General features: G+C 38.6%; 1 protein-coding gene across 2 annotated transcripts in view; it reads right to left on the reverse strand.

Annotated features, from left to right (window-relative positions):
• Positions 1 to 288: 288 nt before the first annotated feature.
• nr5a2 (nuclear receptor subfamily 5, group A, member 2) overlaps positions 289 to 21,551 on the reverse strand; it is an 85,699-nt gene continuing 64,436 nt past the window's right edge. For both annotated transcript variants that reach the window (XM_042515786.1, XM_042515793.1), the window contains exon 7: positions 289 to 2,306. In XM_042515786.1, the coding sequence (XP_042371720.1) occupies positions 2,059 to 2,306 (248 nt within the window). In that variant the 3' untranslated portion in view covers positions 289 to 2,058. The remainder of the gene's footprint in view (positions 2,307 to 21,551) is intronic.

Consider the following 21,551-nt stretch of genomic DNA (forward strand, 5'->3'; position numbering starts at 1 on the left):
TCATTTTGGACACAATACGAAAAGTCACAACTCACAGGAGGGAAAAGATGCAGTCTTTGGTATAAGAGCAAACCGGAAAGAACAATGATGCAGGTTGAAAAGAAAAACTGATGTGGCACAAACACCTTTCACACCTACTTGCTTGAATACAATACTCTTTTCAATGCACTGACTTGCATAAACATTTAAGACCAACACAATGTGTGATTTCTTTTCCTTTTGAAAGCCTATTATCTTGCTCAAGACCTGCATCATTGAACTACTAATAGAAACAAAACAAGAACATGCTACAGTAAACAAATTTATTCTGGCGCAGGCACCTCACGTCATGTAACACAAAGATGGAAACCCAGAGACGCAATAAATTATCTTCATTGTTAAGCGTAACCAGTGACATACTGTACATCAAAAAGGTAAAAGCACCGTAAATAAAAAAGGAGAAAGACTACAAAAAAGGTTGAAGTGAAACGGAACCCTTTTACAGCAATGCTTAAGAAACAAATGTTTGAATGCCAGCAGACACAAATAGAAATTAATATTTTATGTGTGATTCCTTTTTGATTTTAGTGTCTCACGACATAATTTAAGTACTATTAAAAAAACAAACAAAAAAAACGCTGTACACACACCAAAGAAAGCAAACCAGAGGGATCTATTTTTTCATTTCATTGATTTCATTTTTTAAGAAATCATTGCTTTGCAATTTATGCTTCATCACAGTTCTCTCCCATATGAACACATGAATGTAAACACCTGTTGAATTATTCTTTTTTTAAATTTTTTACAACATTAATACTTTATATATATATTTGTACATATTTTCATTCACATCTGCACGGTTAGCTAGCATGGTAATGAAATAAGGCAAGACTCACATAACTGTGACATCACAAATCTTTTTTTTTTCCTCTTAATACTGATTATTAAGGGTTTTTTTTTTTGTAATTTCCTTCTTCTGTTCTGCAGCAGGCTTTGGTCTTTCCGGACAAAGGCAGGGTCAATCCTTCTCCGTCTCCAGAATCACACTTTGTTTTGTTCCAGTTGTAATGAGATAATAAAAAGGGCGGGTACTTTTTTGCAGGAAAAAAGGGCTATAAATACAATTGTTTTATGTGACATAAGTAAGTGAATTTATTTAACACTGGTCTTTCTGAGGTACATAGTTAAAGATGATTTGGGGAGGGGGAATAAGAAAGGGGAACCACAAGGTGACCATGAGGAGCAAATGACTTCCATTGCAAGAGGAAAAAAAAACATATTATTTTTCTTCTTATTGGCCTATTTATCATTTTGTTCATTAAAGAATGTTCCTTTTTTAGACGTTTATTTTTTAAACATCAATTCTCCCTTCTCAGTCAGTATCAAGCTGCCTTAGCAGGCGTCTTTTGTGAGTTCAAAAAACACATGACAGTAGGTAAGAGTCTCTGGTCGGGTGACTGCTTGTCCATTTGTCTTTACAGTACCAATGACAGCTAAAAGCCGGTTTCAGTGAGAGAGCACACCAGAGGATGGTCGACCAAAATAAGCCACAGCTTTAGTCGTCACAAAGCTGTGAAAGATGGGCGGTGTTACTCCATTTCCTTTCTCAGCACAAAAACCTCTCACAATGTCACCAGTGCTAAAACACTTGAGGATGGTTAATTCTTTAAGTTGCAGCCTGCCGGTTAGATAGTCTGTTTTTGTGCAGACAAGTAGATCCCATCTCGTGCCAAAGCAGTTTGTTTCAAGTGTTTTTCTTTTTTCTTTTAATATTGTCTTTGTGTAGTTGAGGATCTTCATTCAGACTTTTTTTCATGATAAAGGGATCCTTATGCTTATTTGTGTGTGCACATTATCTGTCTTTGTGGATGTGTCCAAATCTGTACTCCAAGTTGTAAATTGAAGATCAAAAATGAGCTCAATATAGGCTAAACAAGAGTTGCTAACTGTCTCTGCTTTCCATCCTCCTGGTCATCATTCGAGTCTGAACTGGAGGTTTGGTTATTTGGAGTTTTTTTCGGCTGCAGCAAAACTCTCAGGATGTCTGCATAGCTGCGTTATGAGCAGCGCAGTCCCCTCCTAAGCTCTCTTGGCATGAAGCATTTCAATGAGCAGGTTGTTGCAGGGCACATCGCCATTCAGGTGTTTGTAGTAAAGGTATTCTTCGGCCTGCAGGCTGATGGCGCGGATCTCTGGCAGCCGGAGCAGCAGTTGGCCAAACTTGTCCGTTTGTTGCGGGTAGTTACACATGACATAGTCCAGCAGCGCTGCGTTGACCTGCTCCTGGACGCTTTCTACCAGGTGGAAGTTCTCCAGGTTCTTCACATCTACAGGAGGAAGCAAAATAAACAGTTAGATTAAGAAAACACTTATTCAATCACTGAGTGCTATTGAGAAGTATAAGAACAAAGCAGTGAAAAATAATAACAGAACCTAAACATGGACATAATGGCAGATAATTACAAGCCATCATGTCTCACACAATAGCTGAATGAGTTCCTACAGGCAGTGTTTGTCCACATCAATAGAATTTAGTTAGTACGATTAACCTACACATCAGTTTTACAGTCTTACAATGAACAACATGCTCAACAAAGACTACATGTTTCCCTGATGTTAGCAGGTAGCTACATATAGCAGTGTAGGCTACATAATGTAAACACTTGCAGTAGCATGGCTGAAGCAGATGACCATATGAAGAAATCCGTCATGAGCTGATGCCAGCTTGTTGCAAAAGCGTAAAAAAAAATCCCCAAACAAACATTGGAAAGAGAGAATTGAGAAGGGCCAGAGGTCTCATTATTTATAACTTTGGTCATATTTAATATGAACATCTGACATTTTAACATGATATATACACATTTAAGAAAATAAGGAAAAGCATAACAGGTTGCATTTAATGTCTCATGTTAACTCAAACTTATTTATGGCAGAAACTATAACTAGACAGTTTATAGTGCCACAGTATCCTCAAGGAGACAAATGAATGGACCATAAAAGTTCATATTTCAAAGAAAGAAAGATTTTAGCAATTTGTGTTCTCATTTATCAGGGGAATGTGCTGCAACATGAAATCTTTGGCTCATTTTTTTTTTACTTTTAAAGAGGACTTCAAAATGCACTGCATGACGAAATATCCGTCCCTTCTTTCCTTTTCTCCTCTGAATTGTCTCTTGAGAGTGCGATGTAGAGGTAATCAGGTAAAGGCAAAAAAAAGGTTATCTCGAGAGATTAATTCCCTCAGGAGTCAATAAATTATGTAGGGCAGAATTACAGTCATATTAGCACCAGAGCTACTCCCTAACCTAATGCCTTCACCATCCTTTTATATCATAACAAAGGAGAATGTGTCGTAATTATTATTGTAAAATTTGCTGTTGTTGTTGTTGTTTTTTTAAAGCATCAATCTTGTGGAAAACATTAATCACTTAAACTGCAGGGTAAAATAAAAATGCAGGAATCCATCTTGGTGGGAAGTTTTTTTTTTCACTATTAATTCCTTGTTCAAAATACATTTTGCATCTTTCCAAAATCCTACCTTTACGCGCAGCTATAAGCACTTTTCCTTGACAATAATAAGCTCACTGGGGGTTTGAGCAGATTATTGCAAGACAAGACAAAAATTTGCTAAATGGATAATGGTGGACTAGAGCGCAGTGTGTACTTGTCATGATTACGAAGCACAGGGCTGCAGAATATTTAATCACGTCGTAGCTCTCTGTGTGCATGTGTGTGTGTGATTTAAGGTCTACAGTAAGACAAATTACAGCCAAATACACAAAAACAAATCCCCAGAGACAGATGGATAGACAACCGTTATCATGGTTTAATAATATCTTATGGCAATTAATGAAAAGAGGGGTACAGCTCTTAAAAAATCTCTAAAATCAGGATTGGAAACAGACCGCTTAATGTACAAAAGTCTTAGAAATAAAGTTACCACAGAACTAAGAATGGCCAAGGCAAATTAAAGTTGCAAGCAGCGATGAAAGGGCCCTCGCACCCCACGTATGTTGGGGTACTGGGGAACTCCAGCTAAAGCGGTCGTTCATTTCTGTGAAGTCGGATAATAAAAGCAGAGAGTGAGAGATATGGAGTGAGATATTTCACATGATGTAGTACTTCCAGTGGCCACTAGATCACACTGGAGGGTACATAAATTTCACGTCATCTTGGTGTAAATAATTTGTAGACCAAAGCATGAAAATTTAATGTGAATTATAAATTAATTAATAACAAAACAAAAACCCTGAATGTTGAGTTTTAACCTTTTCCAGGGCAGGTAAGTTTTACAGGCCGCTTCCCAGAGAAGAGTCTGAAGTGCAACTTAAAACACGGTTGAATTGTCTGAAGATTTAACTCAGCTGGTTAGAGGACTTGCCCGCAGACTATGAGATCATTAGTTCAAACCTCACCCAAGATAGGTGAATTTTACAAGCAGCTGTCCAAACTACAGAACTAAAAAGAACGCTGAAAATAGTCGAAGTGTTAGCTCTAAGAGTGTTTAAGGTTGCGAGATTGAACTTTATTCAATTTTAAAGAGTGCTGTCCAAACGAGAGTGTGAAAGAGAATGTCAAAAACAGTTAAAGTATCAGGAGGTTTGGCTCAGTGCGTTAGACAGCTGATTGTTGTCTCTTAGGTTGCGGGATCAAGCCTTATTTGGGACAGATGAGTTTAAAGGTTGTTGTCCAAATGTGAAGGGCAAAGGGAATACCCAAAATAGCATAAATAATTGAAGTGTAGCTCAGGGGAAAAGACGGCCTAGGTTGGCAGTTTGAGCCTCACAAGTGAAGCGGTTACGCAGCAGTACAAAATCCATGGCTGAAATTTAACGGGTAATGCCAGAATTGGCAAAATCGATACATATACAAGACTACTTTAGTCTTTACTGATATTCCTTGATTTCGATAGACACATCTGCCGATACTGGTTTTACATGTTTAGGGACAACTTCACCTGATTTATCGGCTAAAACGATATATCACTCAACTTTATGTGCCTTTATTTGTTCTGTAATATCACAATCAGTGTCTAAATTATATGAATCTACAGCCAAATTATATTTAATGGCATAAATAAAATAAAATATCGGCTAATATATCTGTCTGCTCTGCTGATGTAAGGGTCATATGGTGTTGAAACTGAAAATTCAGTATCGGCAGTGACATCTCTCGAAAACTCGAGTGACATATGAGTCAGGCCGATAATCAACTAAGTTCTTGGCAGGGAAAATTCAGTATTCAGTATATGAAAATTCAGGAGACAAGGAGACAGTTGTGTGTTTTTTAACTGTCTTAAGTGTTCGTTGCAAGGTACGTCATCGATGACTTATATCAGCAGAGCAGTCAGATATGTCAGCCAATATTTTATATTATTTATGCCATAAAGGTCAACTGTCTCCCATCCCAGATAAGACTTGAAGCAGCAACCTCAGGCACACTAACCATCTGATCTACCCACTGAGCCAAACCTCCTGACACTCCAATTGAGATGTTGTTCAAACAAGCCTTAAAAGTTTTTGACAGGAAATCATAAAATTATCATCATTGTGAAATACTGTCTAAATATAACTTCTTAAGCTTTGAGAATCTAATATTGTTTTCAGAACTTCAATGAGTTCATAAAATAATGTACAATACTAATTCTCCACCACTGAAGGGCTTTTTTCAGCACCACTTTGAGCAAATGAGCAGTACCTCCCGATCTGCTCTGAACTCAGATCTTAGCATCCCACTGTGGTGAAGTGCCTTTGCACAATCTTCTTTTTCATTTACATCCATCAGACACTGGAATATGCTTCCAACTGAGCTAAAAACAGGCACAGACCATCAGACTTTCTCCCATGGTGTCAGAAAATGTATATTGAGTAACCAGACATGTCAGCACTAATTTCGTCGTGATCCAGATTTTATGAATGTATGTTGATGTGTTTGTTTCTGTTTGTATTGTCTACACTGTTTCTCAAATGGGGGTACGTGAGATTTTTTTTAAAAAATGTATGCATAAGTCACGCATAACTCCTAAAAAAAATAATTATACAATAAAAAGTTCATTATAAATATAAATGTAAGTTCATAAACTGAATTTTATACTCAATAATCAATTTCAAAATCCTTAAAAAAAACAGACATCCCAAACCAGAATTATTTGATGCAACCTGTCAAATGCCATCACCTGTCAATCGATCACTTGCTGCCGTCAAGTCACAAACAATGGATTCAAGGTTGAAGCGTAGCAGCAATGCTACTGATGACACGGAGAGACAAGTGACAAAGATGGCAAAACCAGAACTGATGAAATACCGTCAGTATGCAGACACTTCATTGCATACCATGCTGACAAAAAGGCCAAAAACATCATAATATAGCATGTCCAAAAAATAGCAAGACCAAAAAATAGCTGAAAATTACATAGTATCGTGTGTCGAAAAATCTTACATTTTGACATGTCAAAAATATAGCTGAAAACAACATATTACAGCTTATAGAGACACTTCATAGTATAGCATGCTGAAAAAAAGTCTGAAAACAACACAGTATAGGAGGTCAAAAAATGTCAAATTTTGACATATCAAAACAAAATGGATGGAAACGACATAACTTGTGGAGACACGTCTTATTATACCGTGTAGAAAATAAGGCTAAAAACATCATAATATAGTATGTTGAAAAAATGTCTGAAAATGACATGTTTAAATGGGATTTATGTCCACGAGTTGCAACCCCCAAATTTGAAAGTGTTTTTCAGTTACAATGTTGTTTAACAAATCAGACACTGATGGCACACCACTGTGTTGTACCTCTTTTTTTTCTACCAAAAATGTTTTGTGCTGTGCAGGGGGTATTTGGCTGATAATATTTCAAAGGGGGAAAAAAGTTTGAGAACCACTGGTCTATTGTAATGTAATGTTTTTTATCATGTGTGATATGTGTTTTTTAATGTTAGATATTTGTTCTGTTTGTACCTGCCCAGGGACTGCAGATGTAATCTAGTTAACAGCTAAATCTGGCATGAATCATCTTTTCTCATTTGAAATTAATGTTTTTTATGCATGGTTCTTGATTAATAAAAACATGTTAAAAAAAAAAAAAAGAGAGTGTGTGTGTGTGTGTGTGTGTGTGTAATCTTTTATTAATCTGTTTGACCTGGGGTCGAGTGTGCTCACAGTCGGCTAATGTGGAATGACAGAGTCCCTGTGTCGAGTTGATATCCCCAAACCAACACACGCACACGCGCGCACACACACACACACACACACACACACACACACACACACACACACACACTTTTCAGCGTGCACTAAAATATACCATCTTTCATGCCAATTCTGCCATTCTCTCACACATACAGACACGACTTCATGGAAATACACATATTTCTCACACAGTACCCCCTGCCCCCACTCACACACAGACACACACCCTCCACCAACTCAGAGCATTAGAAGGAAGGAGGGGGAGATAAATCAGCAGCTAATGAGGTCTAGAGAATGAGAAGCAGGTCCTTCAAGGCACTTCCATCTATGATGCACTCTACCATGCTATTACAATCTGTATGTGTGTGTATTTGTCTGTTCTTGTGTTGCCTATGTGTGTGTGTGAGCTGGTGTGAAGTGTGTGCATGCTCACCCTGACCTCTGGGTGACACGACGGGGGGGGCTAAATAAGGCCAAAAGGAGGGCAGGAAAGGGGGGAGGGGTTGCGGCCTGTGACAAAGGAGGGTACAAACAAACATGACATGTGCTTTTTCCTGCTACCACTCAGCTGTTTGACCCCCTATCAGACTCCTCAACTGGTTTTCACACCAACACCTCCGAGAAGTACTGATACAGCCTTACATAAGCAAATCCACTTAAGTGTGGGCTTTAGGGTTTGACATGCAGACGTCCTACGCAGGTCAGAAAGAAAAATAAAGGACTTGTTTTCATCTGCAGGTTGAACAAATGTAACCAAACTTTTTAAATTGCTCAAAGAGTTCTGCTGATGAGGGCAAAGATTTCAGAAAAGCACCACCTTCCTCCTCACTCCTAATTTTTCGTCTTTATTCAGATTTGTCATCTTCTATGTATTAAAGGTATAAAATGAATGTTCCTAAAATTTCATTCTCTGTAATCACTTGTGACCAACTATAAATGTGTGAAGGTGTATTTTTCTGCAGGGGTTCTGCTCCCTGCTCCTATTTCCTTATTCTATCCATTTTTTTTGGTGCTTTGGACATTTATTGCCAGGTATCTCATGTGCCAAATTGTAAGTAGAAAGGCATCCAAGAGACACAAAATGATCAGAAATATACATACATAACTGAATGAAAAATACAAAAAACATGACCTAAATGGTGGCCACAGACATAGTGTCAACTCATAAATTACTGTTTGGAATACAATATCTTTTAGTGTGAGGAATCATACCTGTCATGAAATGATTATAGCTTTGTTAATAGCCATAGTGTCTAACCACCGTATACTGGACATAGATTAAATGAAAATTGAATGAAAAATCCTCTAACTCAAAGCCAAACAAAAAGCCTGAAAATTGTATTAAGGATTATAGGATATGCAGCATTTTTACAAATTTACTTTTTATGCATGGAATTAATATATCTTTAAAATGTGTAATACAAAAGGCCAAGTGTTCTCTGCAGTACAGACACAGTCTATCACAAATATGCTCATGCTGCTCAATAATCAATTCCGCAATGTCACAGCCTTGTCTGAGTTTGATGTACTTAATTTTGCAGCAACATGACAAGGTGAACCCAGATCACAGCCAAAACATGTGACGTGTTGCCATGGTTTCTCAAAAAGACGTTATCTGTTTGTGTCTGTTTGTGTGTGTCTGCATAGAGTGTATGCATGTGGAGGGGAGTTTGATGAGTGTATGTGTGGATGTTGATGAGGGAAACTACAGAGAATTAGTACCCAATGTCTCTGTCAAGCTAATTAGAGGAAAGTGAGGAAAAAAGACAGCATTTTAATTGCTAATTATTACCAGAGCCCCTTTTGAAAAAATAATGAATGAGGGCTTCCAAAAATGAAAAAGCACAAAAGACAATAGTGTGATATCTGCTCCCGTTTGTAAACCCTGAATTAAAAACAAAAACAAAACAAAAAAAAACTCAGGTTGAGAAATGTTTCTTAATTTTGTTGCAAATCAAATCAGACAAGTCGATTGATTTTAATTTACTGATCATTCAAAGGCGGGAGAAGGATGAGGAAGAAGAGAAGGGGGTTAGGGGATGAAAAAACAAAATAAAATAAACAATCGATCAATGATTCCCAGACAGTGTCAGGTTGGAGCATTAAGTGTGCTAAACACTCTCTTGCCCCCCCCCCTCTCTCTTTCTCTCTCCATCTCATTGTTCAGTCACTGTGGGACTAATTATCAACTTTTTTTCACATAAAACAGCCGCACTTCGTTGCAGTGCCGGGTCTGAATACTCAAATGGAAACCCCGAGGTCCCGCAGAATACATTGTTTCATTTGACGGGCGATCATGCTGAAGCCAGCGACCTAATGCAAAAGCGCGCGTGCACACACACACACACACACACACACACACACACACACACACACAGAGGGAGACACACACAATCTCTCTTTCACAGAGCCCCTGAAATCACTGCTGTGCTTTTTAATTAGATGAGATCTGCTCTGTGCTGCGAGTGTCAGTGTGTCCGCATGTGCTTTTACAGTCTTTTACCGGCCCTTGCAATCCACCTGCTCCAGGGACACACACGTACGCACGCATGCATGCACGCACACACACACAATGCACATTCACTCATGCAAATACTTGCTTCATTACCACAGTCTGATCTCAATGATGCCTCACAGACCGGACACACATCACTTTGTGTCAAAGTTCACTGTTCTCTGCAAAAGCAAACAGGCATCACTTTATGGCAAGAATGAAGTGGTAGAAAAATACTGCAATGGACAGTAAGTCAACCTTTAAACATACAGTGATACTTAACTTGTGGCCCGCAGGCCAAATCTGGCCCCTGGAAGGGAGCTAGGTGTCTCACCAACCAATTTCTACCCAGCCTACCCAGTTCTGTGAAGTACTGATCACCAGCAATCGAAGACCAATGCATGCCAGTTAGATTTGTGTCAGAATCTAGCCCGACTTGCTCTGACATCTCGCGATTTCAGGGTTGCAACAGATTTTAGAGCCAGGCCACGCAGTTGCTCTCTGCCAACTGCTAAGGTCTGGCTCTCAGCTGATCGAACACCTGATGGGTTCAGATGTTGACTCACCAATATGAAACGTCAGATTAACTTTTTTTTAGTTTTGTTGAATTTCAGAGATTATTTAATTACAAAATTATTATTACAAAATGTCTTTGTCATATTTGAAGGGTTTTCTGTAAACAGAGTACATGTTGTGACTGATGGTGATGTTTAGCAGTCCCAGCTAAATACTTTCATCATAAAATATACAGATGCAATTGTATAGTATTTTAATGATTTTGAGAAAAGAAAGAAAAGAAGGATTAAGGATTAAACAGCACAACTTGTGGTCAGATGTCTAAGTGGGATGTGAGGACTCTTAGAAAAACGTGTACTGAATGCTGTTATGATGGTTTTGATTTAGCCTATTGATGTAGTCCGAGTGTATTTACCCTCAGCAGATTTATATAAAGCAGCAAATTGATATAATGCTGATATACATTAATATTCATGTAAATGAAGGTTTAACCATGAAATGAAATCACAGATTGCCTGTATAATATTTGAAAAGTTTACATTGAGACTGTAAAAAGACTGATAAACGGACATGATAAGATCTGAATGAATAGGAATCCAATCGAACATGTTGTGGGTGCTTCTGTGACTTCCTGTACAGACTGAAGACTGCTAGAAAAGTAAGAAATCTGAAATCCGAATGCGGCCGAGTGTGCCCGAGCAGTGTGCCCAAATGCCATTGAACTGGATGGTTTACATCTAGACAGGAATAGGAGACGTTCGTGGTGGTTTTGACGCTCACAAAAAAAATATTTACTGATTTACAGACGTCTCTTTCTCAATGTGAGTCAATGTGGAAAAGTTCTTCTGGGCCAGTTTGCGTCACGTGAGCGACCCGAACGGTGTAATTCCACTTTCAGCCACTATGTAAATTCTGCATCAACGCCTGGCGCACTTCCTGTTTGATACGTGAAGTCAAGACGCTTGTCTCGGTCACGTGATACCCCAAAATGTCGCCCACAAGCCAGCGAAAATGAGTAAGAAACAAACGTCTTTGGAGAACTTCTTTGCAAAGGAGTAGGGCTCAATGAGGAGACAGAAGAAGAGCATACGACTGCCAGGAAAAAGAAAGCTGCATTTAAAAGACGATACCAGGAGTACTACTTAAAATACAAGTTAATCACCACAGGTGATTCTCACGCGTCAAACGCCCTCTGCATACTATGTGGCGTCACGCTATCAAGCGAGGCAAAGAAGCCTACAAAACTGCTTCGCCACACGGAGACCAGGCACCCTGCATTACAACACAAGCATTTGGAGTTTTTTTTTTTTTTTAAGAAAAAAAAAACGCGAACAACAAGGAACAACGTCTGTGAGTGCACTAAGAGCATCATGCGTAGTGGCTAACCGTATTGCTAAGGCTAAGAAACCTTTAACTATTGGTGGTTCCTGCCAGCTGCTAAGGACGTTTGCCATGAACTTTTAGGAGCGGCTGCAGTTAAAAAGCCTGCACAGGTTCCTCTTTCGGCTAGCGCCATCACGAACTGACGAAATAGCAGGGGATAATGAGACACAGCTGATGGAGAGGGTTAGTGACTCACCATGGTACGCAATCCAGGTAGAGGTGTCTACTGATATTGTCAACAAGGCAATGCTAATTGTTGTTGTACGACATATATATCAGGAGGATGCGCATGAGGATATGTTATGTCCACTATCGTTGCCGACCAACACAACAGCCGCAGAACTACTCAACTGTCTAAATAATTATATATACGGAAAACTGAATCCTTTTGTGTGGGCGTATGCACGGGCGGAGCTGCTGCTATAGCTGGACGGATTTCAGGTTTGCGTACTCGGATTAAGGAAGCTGCGCCAGAATGTGAGTCTAGCAATTAAAGTTATTAACTACATCCAAGCACACGCTCTTAACTTGCGTCAGTTTGAGCAGATTTATTAGGAAATGCACGCAGAGCACAAGATGGCCATCTAAAGGGAGATCTGGAACTGTGCGGACGACGAGTGAACAGAGGGACATTTGACGTTTCAAACATTAGCGGGGATTTTGCAAGAGACTGAGTGCAGGATCACATATCTAACTGCTGGAGATTGCAAATGATAGTGGCCTTAAAAGTATATTTGAAGCAACAACGTTGCCGGTTTTCTGGACTAAACTCAAGTCAGAACACCCTGAGATTCCATTTCCAACATCCTATCTGTGTGAAGTGGGTTTTTCTGCAATGACTGCAACCAAAACAAAATTACGGACATAAGGAACACACTTCCGGTGTTATTGTCTCCCATCACCCCTAGATGGGACCGTCTCCTTGCAGAGAAACAAGCCCAGGGCTCCCACTGATTCAGCGTTATGGTAAGTTGTATTTTTTATGCACTTAATGTTTGTTTTAATGCCGTTTGTATAATTTTATTTTGTCGTATTTATCCCCCACTCCTTGATGGCCAGTCCATGAAAATATTGTCTCAGATGAAACTGGTACATGTCGCTAAAAAGGTTGGGGACCGCTGCTATACTATGACATTTTATCATGATTTTGGACACATACTATGGCTTTTTGTCATGATTTTGGACAACATACTATACTATGACATTTTTTCATGATTTTGCATGACATACACTGCTATGACTTTTTTTTGTCATGATCTTGGATCACATACTTTACTATGACTTTTTTCATCATTTTGGATGACAGACGATACTATGTCCATTTTTTATTCTGTGACAGCAAGTATATTATGCTGGTTTGCTACATCATATATATGTACATATTTTCATCTTTAACCTACAGATGTCTGGAAAGTGAGCTGTCGGATTCCACGCCACGACAGCTGAGCTGCTGCCATCCAGCGAGATCTACAAAGAGTAAGTGTAGTTTTTATTTTCTCTACAGCCCTATTTGCACAGGACTGCCCATCGAGCACCAGATGTCATTTAGACTTTTTTTTTTTTTTGGTTAAATCTGGTCAGCTATATTTATTTTATTTTCTATTTTATTTATTTATTCACATCAATAAAAAAAAATTGAAACTCAACTGGGCTTATAGAAATACCTTACAGAAGGGAATACAATAAATTTCAAGTAATATAATAAATTATAATACTTTGATACTTGGTCCTAATTTAGCCCCAAAAAGAAGTTGAAAATAAGTCTATGCTTAGACTGTCTATTTTTGTCCTAATTCAGCCCACAAAAAAAGACACTGAAAATTGATCTATGTTTAGACAGCGACAGGTTAGTTAGCGAGTGTGATAAATAACATATTTACAAGCCCCCACACCTACATACAGAGCGGAGACCTCCGTTAATAAGGAGGTGTATTTTATAGTTTGTGTTAAGTCTACTTTAGTACACTGCTGTATTGTGCAGGCTTATAGTCCTGGGTTTGAGCTTTTAGAGCCTGACTTGCTGTCATCTGTTTGTATTGTTTTTGTAGACTTTCAAACTGAATCATTACACAATTGAAACTAACACTTGCATAATTTATGTACCTCTTCCATCCCACAAGGCACACAAACACATGCCAGCAAAATCTGCAACCACCCAGTTGAGGCAGTGTTACCTTACAGCTGTGTTTGACAGCACAAAGTGTGACAAATACTTTTAAAAAATACAAAAATATTGAACAGCGCAGTAGCTGAGTTAATCTTAATTTCATCAGGTGCCTATAATTCATTCATTAAGTCCCCTTATTAAATTATAGCACCCTCTTGTGTGCAGTTTAAATATAGCACTTTGTTGACTTTGCAAGACAAGAAAAAACTGAAGCCTTAACCCAGATTTCACTTAAAAGTTAATTTATACAATAATACTGTTAATAAATTGAAAATAAAACAGGTCAAAGGTAGTGTAAATACCTCTCCTCTGCCATCCCATTTTAAAGCCCTTCATTTTTGTCACGTCAGGACTCTCATCTTATATATTATTTCATTACTTTTCCTGGTGTTAAGTTTTTGCAGTGGTATTGTTTCAGTATTGGTATCGCAATATTTTGGGCAGGTATTGTATCAAAGTCAGAATTTTGGTATCGTGACACTACTCAATTGTAAATTAGACATTTATTGATAAGGTGAGGTTCACTTAAAATTGGTGACAAACTGATGGGGTTTGATGATTTAACATAAATGCTACCAAGCCTTTGTTTCCAAATGAAACCCGTCAGTGTAAAGTTAGCATCTTAACCTATCTTAACCGTTAGTTAACGTTAGCTATTGTCATCCATGCTTTTAAGGTGGTAGGGAAATAAGCCTGGTCATGAAGACATTATAAATATTATGTTGATAATCTTTTACAAATAGCATTGCTGGCTAACTAATTCAATAACAATAGCTAATGGAGGTTATTTTGGTGAGCTAGAAGGCTATGGAATAAATGAATAATCATAATAACAATAATATCAATACATAAATCAATAGAAGTCTCAAAATGAAATAATAAATAAATAATGGACAATGGCAGAAGCAAACAAACAAACAAAAATTCACACTCATATCACATCGCTGGATTTCACCAGATAAAATTTTGTCATAGTCTAAAAATCGTTTGCTTTTTTTTTTTTTAATTTGTAAAAGCAAGAGAGTTAAATGTTGAGTTGAAATCCATCCAGTAAAAATCGAAAGATGGGTATGAACCTAAAAAAACCCTTTGGTTTATGGATAAAGAATTTCTCCATTAAAATAAAAAAACTAATAACATAGTTGAAATCATCATAACAGAATACATATTTGAGGGTAAAATCATGAGTGATATATTAAAATTATTGAAAACATGAGCACTTAACGTAGACCAAAAATTCATTGTTATTTTACCCAGAGAAAAAAGGTTAAAGTCTCATCAGCATGAGAAGAACATGAGTCTTCTGGTTGCAACGTAACATAGGCTGTTAGCAGCATGTGATGAATTTAACACAACAAGCTGTTTTAAGTGCACCAACATTTGACTGACACAGAAATTCTCCATTTTTTTAAACAGACATCTTAGACCAATGTTTTTTCTTCCAGTCTGCAGATGAAATCTATTATTGGCAATCTAGTGGCTGTAACTACTGAAATTTGACCTTCAGTGTGGATGCAAGCTGCATGGTCACCTAATTAGCTACACCTACAATCTAATCCTTTCCAATACAATAACAGCTCTGCATAAATTCTACTTTAAAGGGGAACAGCAGCCATTTAAAAAAGATATTATTCAGGAGGCTATATGACATGATGGAATAAATACTAGAACCTGCTCATGAACGCTCATACTGCCATGGTGTGCAAGGAAAAAAAGTCTTAAAAGAAATTGGATAAATTTATCTAAAAATAAACGAAGTTTTTTTTTATTGTACATAGTTTTAAATAGACACATTTTAAGATGTTTGAAGATACATTTTTACAAGTACTTCTTTATGTTGTCTCATTTTGAGAGACAAAAATCAATCTCATTATCAACCATGAATTTATGATCATACATTTACAGTGTTACATATTTAGTATTATATTGTAAGTAAATTTGGGTAAAACACAGCCATCTCTTATCCTGTTTGAATGCGCACCATGAAACACAGATGTGGGGGGGGGGTGATTTCCACATAACGTGAGGTCCCTAGGTTATAATAGTCCTGTGCGAATGGGCCTTATGTCTGTGTTGTGTTTTTGGCCGCTGTGCCATGACTTTATTCCTCTATATCTCCTTATTCTTTGTCTTTCTACCAGTCCACACTCAGTAACATGGGTCATGCTGGACTTCTGGACTCCAATCTGCTACCCTCTGGTTCCCACACCAGACTGAGCTACCGCTGCCAAACTAGATCTACGAATAGTAAGGGCCATTTTTATTTTCTTTAAGTCTGTGTTGTGGTTTTGGTTGGCTGCAGTGCCGACCGATCTGTTTGACTATTTATTGTGGTCGCCGTGCCATGACTATCCATCTCTCATCTCTGTAACTATCCTTTATCTCTGGTTTTACCTCTCCGTCTCTCTGTCTATTTCTATTTCTCATCTCTCTTTATCTATATTTGGCTGCCATGCCCTGACTATCTCTCTAGATCTCCTCTCTATCTCTTTGTCTGCTATGATATAAATGTCATTTATATTTTGACACCTTAGAATTATGAGTTTCCATCTGCGTTCTGAGCAATTTTGAGATATTAAACTTCAAAGTTTTGAATTCATAATTGCAAAAATTATAAGAATGTTTTTTGTTTTCTAAATAAAATTCCAAAAATACATATAGGTTTTATGAAACACCTCACATAATATTAAGTTGTCACAGAATAAGAATAATAACTTTGTCAAAAATGTCAGATATAATGCTAAGCTGGCGGTTTGTGTTGTGTTTGGTTGGTTTGATTATCTGTCACGGCCGCCGTGCCATGACTATCTGTTGTCTATCTACTTGGATCTACAAAAAGTAAGTGCCATTTTTATTTTTTATGTTTGTGTTGTGTTTTTGGTTGGCTGCCGTGCTGACATGTCTGTTTGGTTATATTTAATGGCCGCTGTGCCATGCCCATCCCTCCATATATCACCCTAAAGTGTCTTTCCCTCATCTTCCCAACTATATCTCTACCTATCTCTATCTATCTCTCTTGCCCCTCACACAAGATATTTAGTGTTTTTATTTTCTTAAAAATGTCGTGTTTTTGGTTGGCTGCTGCACCTACTTATCTCTTGGAATGATCTTGTATGGCCGCCGTGCCATGACTGTCTGTTATGCTTCTATATTTTTTAGCTTGAATCAATATTGATACAATAAAACATTTTTAATTATTAATCCATCAATGGGGAAATTCAGTAGCATGAAAAGTCATCCTATAGCATATTGTCTAAAATAGCATAACAAGTCATAGCATAGCATGTTGTCCAAGGGAGCATAAAAAGTATTTGCACAGTATGTTTTCCAAAATAGCATTAAAAAATTCATAATATAGCATGTTGTCCAAAAAAAGTGAATTAACACACATAAATATAGTACCACAGTGCATAAAAAGCATCAAAATAGATCTTGTTAATCAAGGAAAGTGCCAGGGGAGGATACCCCCGGACCCTACCGACAGAGCTCCAAACATTCTCAGTTCCCACAAACACCCCTGCATACACCTGAGCTGTGTGGGAATACTGTGTCTGGCCTCTGGCCTCTGGCCTCCTGTTATTTTGCTAAAGTGGCCCTCGGGCAAAGCAAGCTGAATTTCCCTGTCATAATACATGGCATTCTATATATCCATGGTACAGACCAAAATGTAGAAAAAGTTGTGATTTGAGTTGGGTATTCACCTGACATGTGAGATAAACCTTTTAATGCTCTCCACACATTATTTTTTAATTTTCCGTGCTGTTTCCTCATTACACTATCGCCTATTTCCAGTCATGTCTTACTCATATAAGACACTGATATGAAGAGCAACAGTTATACATTGCAAAACAACGCCATGGTCTCTCTCGTCACACTTTTAGTGCCCTGATCAATAAACCTCTCAGTCACATGCTGCCAATTCACTGTGCCTTTCAAACTTCACAACGTGTGTTTCCTGCCGGGTCCAAAAACAACACATAAAACTCTGGGTCATAAACAGTTATTGAGTCAAGTGCTGTCAGTAAACTTGACCAATTAAACGTGAGTGGAAGACAAATCAGTCACTTCCTGTATAGGATGGAATTAGGGGCTCCGGGTCTTCCACAAGGGGCTTTCACAGGCGTGTATACGAGCCTATCAAAGCTGAAGCACCTTTTACTACGGCAGCGGTGCTTCAAAGAGTGAGGAGTTGAACCCATGTTCAGGCCAAGTCCTCTTTATTGTACCCTCCTGGATTGTTATCAAGTCGACACTGTCAACTGCTACTTTATTCATTATTAATCTGCCTCGCAGCTCAGCTCCAATCAGAGACAGGGGCGTTGAAAGAAGAGAACCCAATGACCTTTGACTCGGGGTGGGCCGACAGGACAAAGTGAGGACTGCCTACAATAAGCAACATGTAGAGCTACATGTTCACTGGGAGAAATGGCTTTTTGTTTGTGTATGAGTGTTGGTGTTAAAAAACAGGGCAGCAGGGGCGATTAAAGCAAACAATGTTCATGGGGCAAAGGGCAATGGCCGCATGGTTAACAGTATTACTTAAGTGGGCTATTATCTGAGTTATGGTGCACTACCCTCATGCGTAAGCTAGGCTTTGTATCTCAGAAAAGCAACCTCCTTTACCCTCACACCACAATATAGTCATAATGTACACAAACATACACACTACAGCTACACACTGTCTCACTACAGCTCCCATCAATACTCCACTGACAGCATTTTATATGGAAGTGTGTTTGGTTTTTTTCCTCTACAGGAGGCTCAGCTTCCCTCATCTATCTAAGCTTCCCAGCAAACAAGTTTCCCTTCTCCCCGGAGCTCTCAGCTTCCTTGTTTTCCTCCAAGTCCCATTTGGGGAATTCCCTTTCTCAGATATGACGTCTCCATGTTAGAGGCGAGAAAAAATACGGGGGTGGGTGGGGGTAAACTGGAGTTGCAAGCTCCTTAACATTTAATGGGGCATCTTTGAGACTTGATACACCAAAGGCTATAAAGGATAACTGGCATCATACAGTAGCTATCCTATCAAAGGATAGAAGAGAAGCATATATCAGCTGAGGTTTGATCTCTAATAACGATGTCTTGTACTACAGACAGACACTGCAACATGCTGCAGAGGATGTTTTATGGTGGGATAAGCCAGGGACTTATGCAAAAAATATACGCAGAAGTATTTATCATGGCCTTTTTGAATTGGATAATGGCACACACTTTGGACACTGAGAAAGGTGTAGGGCTGAGAGGTTTTACATGCTGTTCAACCAGCCAATTAGCACTTTGGGGGGAGTATACTTATGCCCTTAGGGCTGATTTTTGGTTGTGCCTATGCCAAAGCCTATGCAAGTGGCCTACGCCTTTGTGAACATTTACACTGGTTAGGGGGTGTGTTTGCATTTTTCTGAAATTACACCTCCAAAACCCTAGTTGGAAGTGGGGTTTCTATGCCACCTTCTTAAGTTTCTCTAAAATTCTGTTAGGTTTGATTGAATCAAAACACAACTAAAACACAGCATAAAAAATGGCTTAATAGGGACAATTTTCTCTGTTACGCTCTGTTGTAACTCACAAAACATTATACTATGTTAAAATACATTTTCCCCCACAAATACGACATGCTAACAGTAGTAGAATAAGCGAGCAACATTTTACATTACAAAAATTGGCCTAGTTGGTAGTGGAATTCCCTGTTCTAATATGAGGCCGGGATGAATTTTTTTTTTGAGGTTCTTGTAAGGCTACCTCATAGGGTATTGTGGTATAGAGTACGACCTTGGGTATGGCCTACGGTACGCATCTACACAAAGCCTACATTATTTAACACACAAGTATAAATCTCATTTTATGCTGTAAAATGAGGCAAGAGTAGCATTACTATTAAAACATCTCTTTCATACTGTTTAAATACTTTTCTGTGATTCTTGTTTTCGTATGGAAAAAAGTATTTCATTTTATAGTAAATTGTGGTGGAATGTCAAATCTGCATACCTTGGGTACTGGTTATTGCCTCTCCACAACATTTTTTCATGTCTTATTGTAGCATCAAAAACCTAAGTGGAAAGTTCTATCTGTGCCTATAGAGAACCTGTGCACCATATATCATTTGGAAACGCTTTTTCTTCTGTATCTAATGAAGTGAATGATCTCAGGAAGCATCCTTTACTCTCATTAACTTTTTACTCATTTAGCAAAGGCTTAATTAGGCCCTGAACAGTGACCCTTCATTTTGAAAAGTGACCCTTTATTTCAACTTCAACATAGAGTAATATACCATAGCTACATGCCCTCGAGCTAACATAGAGCCCAATGTCCAGAGGCAAAGTATTCTCTGCGCTAACAATGCATAATAACAACTGTCTCACAGTTCCTGGAAACAGGCCACCAGTGGGGACGGGCTAGTGTCAGCATGTCAGAATAAAGCATGAACTCTCAATTTGCCTGCTGTTTCATCAAACATGCCGCATCGGTTTGGCCACTCAAGGGGGCCAAACTGATGCGGCTATGGAAGAGAATTACGCAGAAACGGGCCAGCTGGGGATATATTAAGTCAAATCTAAACCTCCTCTGACAACATTGCTATTGTTGTTAAGCTAAACAGGTAGCTGCTGGTTCAGTTCTGTCGCCCAAGGACGGGTCAGTGGGCTCAGCGGGGCGATGGAGAGAGGTCGAGAGATATTGAGAGGAAGGGAAAAGTGCCTTAGGTCCGATAAAAAAAACAAGAGAAAAGGTGCTCGGAGCAGGAAGGAGACAAGCTTTTCTCATTGACTATGCTGGCTGGAAGGTGCGGGGGTTTATCCTGAGGTGAAGGGGAAAACAAATTTACATCCTGTATCAGTTGTTCCTATCTGTGGCAATGTTATTATGGACTTTGAGGGCTTAACAGATGGGCATAGCTAGAGAGGATAGTGTCAGTGGGAATAAGTAGTGAAGGCATAGTTCAGACTCTTTGACTCTGCTTTTTTTTTTTCTTTAACCCTTTCAAACTTGAATCCACATCAGTTTTGTTGTGGTGAGTTCAGACACCTTTCACAAGTATTTAAACCATTTAAACCTGAACAAATAGGTTTGGTTTCTTTGGAAACATGGGAACAAAGGCAATGAGGATTTTGGTAAGAAATGTCCCTCAAACTACAAGAAATTAGGAAAAGGTGACAAGAAAATGACCCGTAAATTACTTTAAAAGAGAGAGAGAAAATTAGCATTTTCACATTGACATTTTTTTTTACTAATTTCTTACCTAATTTGGGGTCATTGAGAAATTAAGCCACTTTGCTTGTTATCATACAATGGTGGAAGTTAATAGCTGTCATATTGATGAAGGACATTTAACCTGCAATAATTAGTCTATTAATCAATTAGTCGACCATCCAGAAAATAGAGAAATAACATTTGAACAATTCTTTCATAAATGATTGCTTATCTGATGGTTCGATGATTTTCTTAAGTTCTGTGTTGTGGCTTAAAATATTTTTGTCAACTGGCCCCATTTGCTGCTGTTCATTTCTCTAAGCTGCGGACTCACTGGGATAAAAATCACATTGCTGGGGAGTTAAAAAAATCACACTGTCTCAGCATTATGAAAATCCATTTGCCAGAGGGTTACTGAGAGATTTGAATCAGCAATGAACCTGCGGTCCCTCCAGTCCACCCCCCTCCTCTTCTTATGGCCCCTGTCTTTAGACCCCTGGAGGCGGAACCAAATGCCTTTCAATGAACCACGCTCGCACGGTACGGTGCACCCACAGGTCCCTGCTCTCTCACCTTGCTAATGCCATCTGGATTGTACAGATAGATAACCCCCCCCTCCTCACTATCACAG

This window comes from Plectropomus leopardus, chromosome 3 (assembly GCF_008729295.1).
Source record: "Plectropomus leopardus isolate mb chromosome 3, YSFRI_Pleo_2.0, whole genome shotgun sequence".
In the NCBI taxonomy this organism is placed as follows: Eukaryota; Metazoa; Chordata; class Actinopteri; order Perciformes; family Serranidae; genus Plectropomus; species Plectropomus leopardus.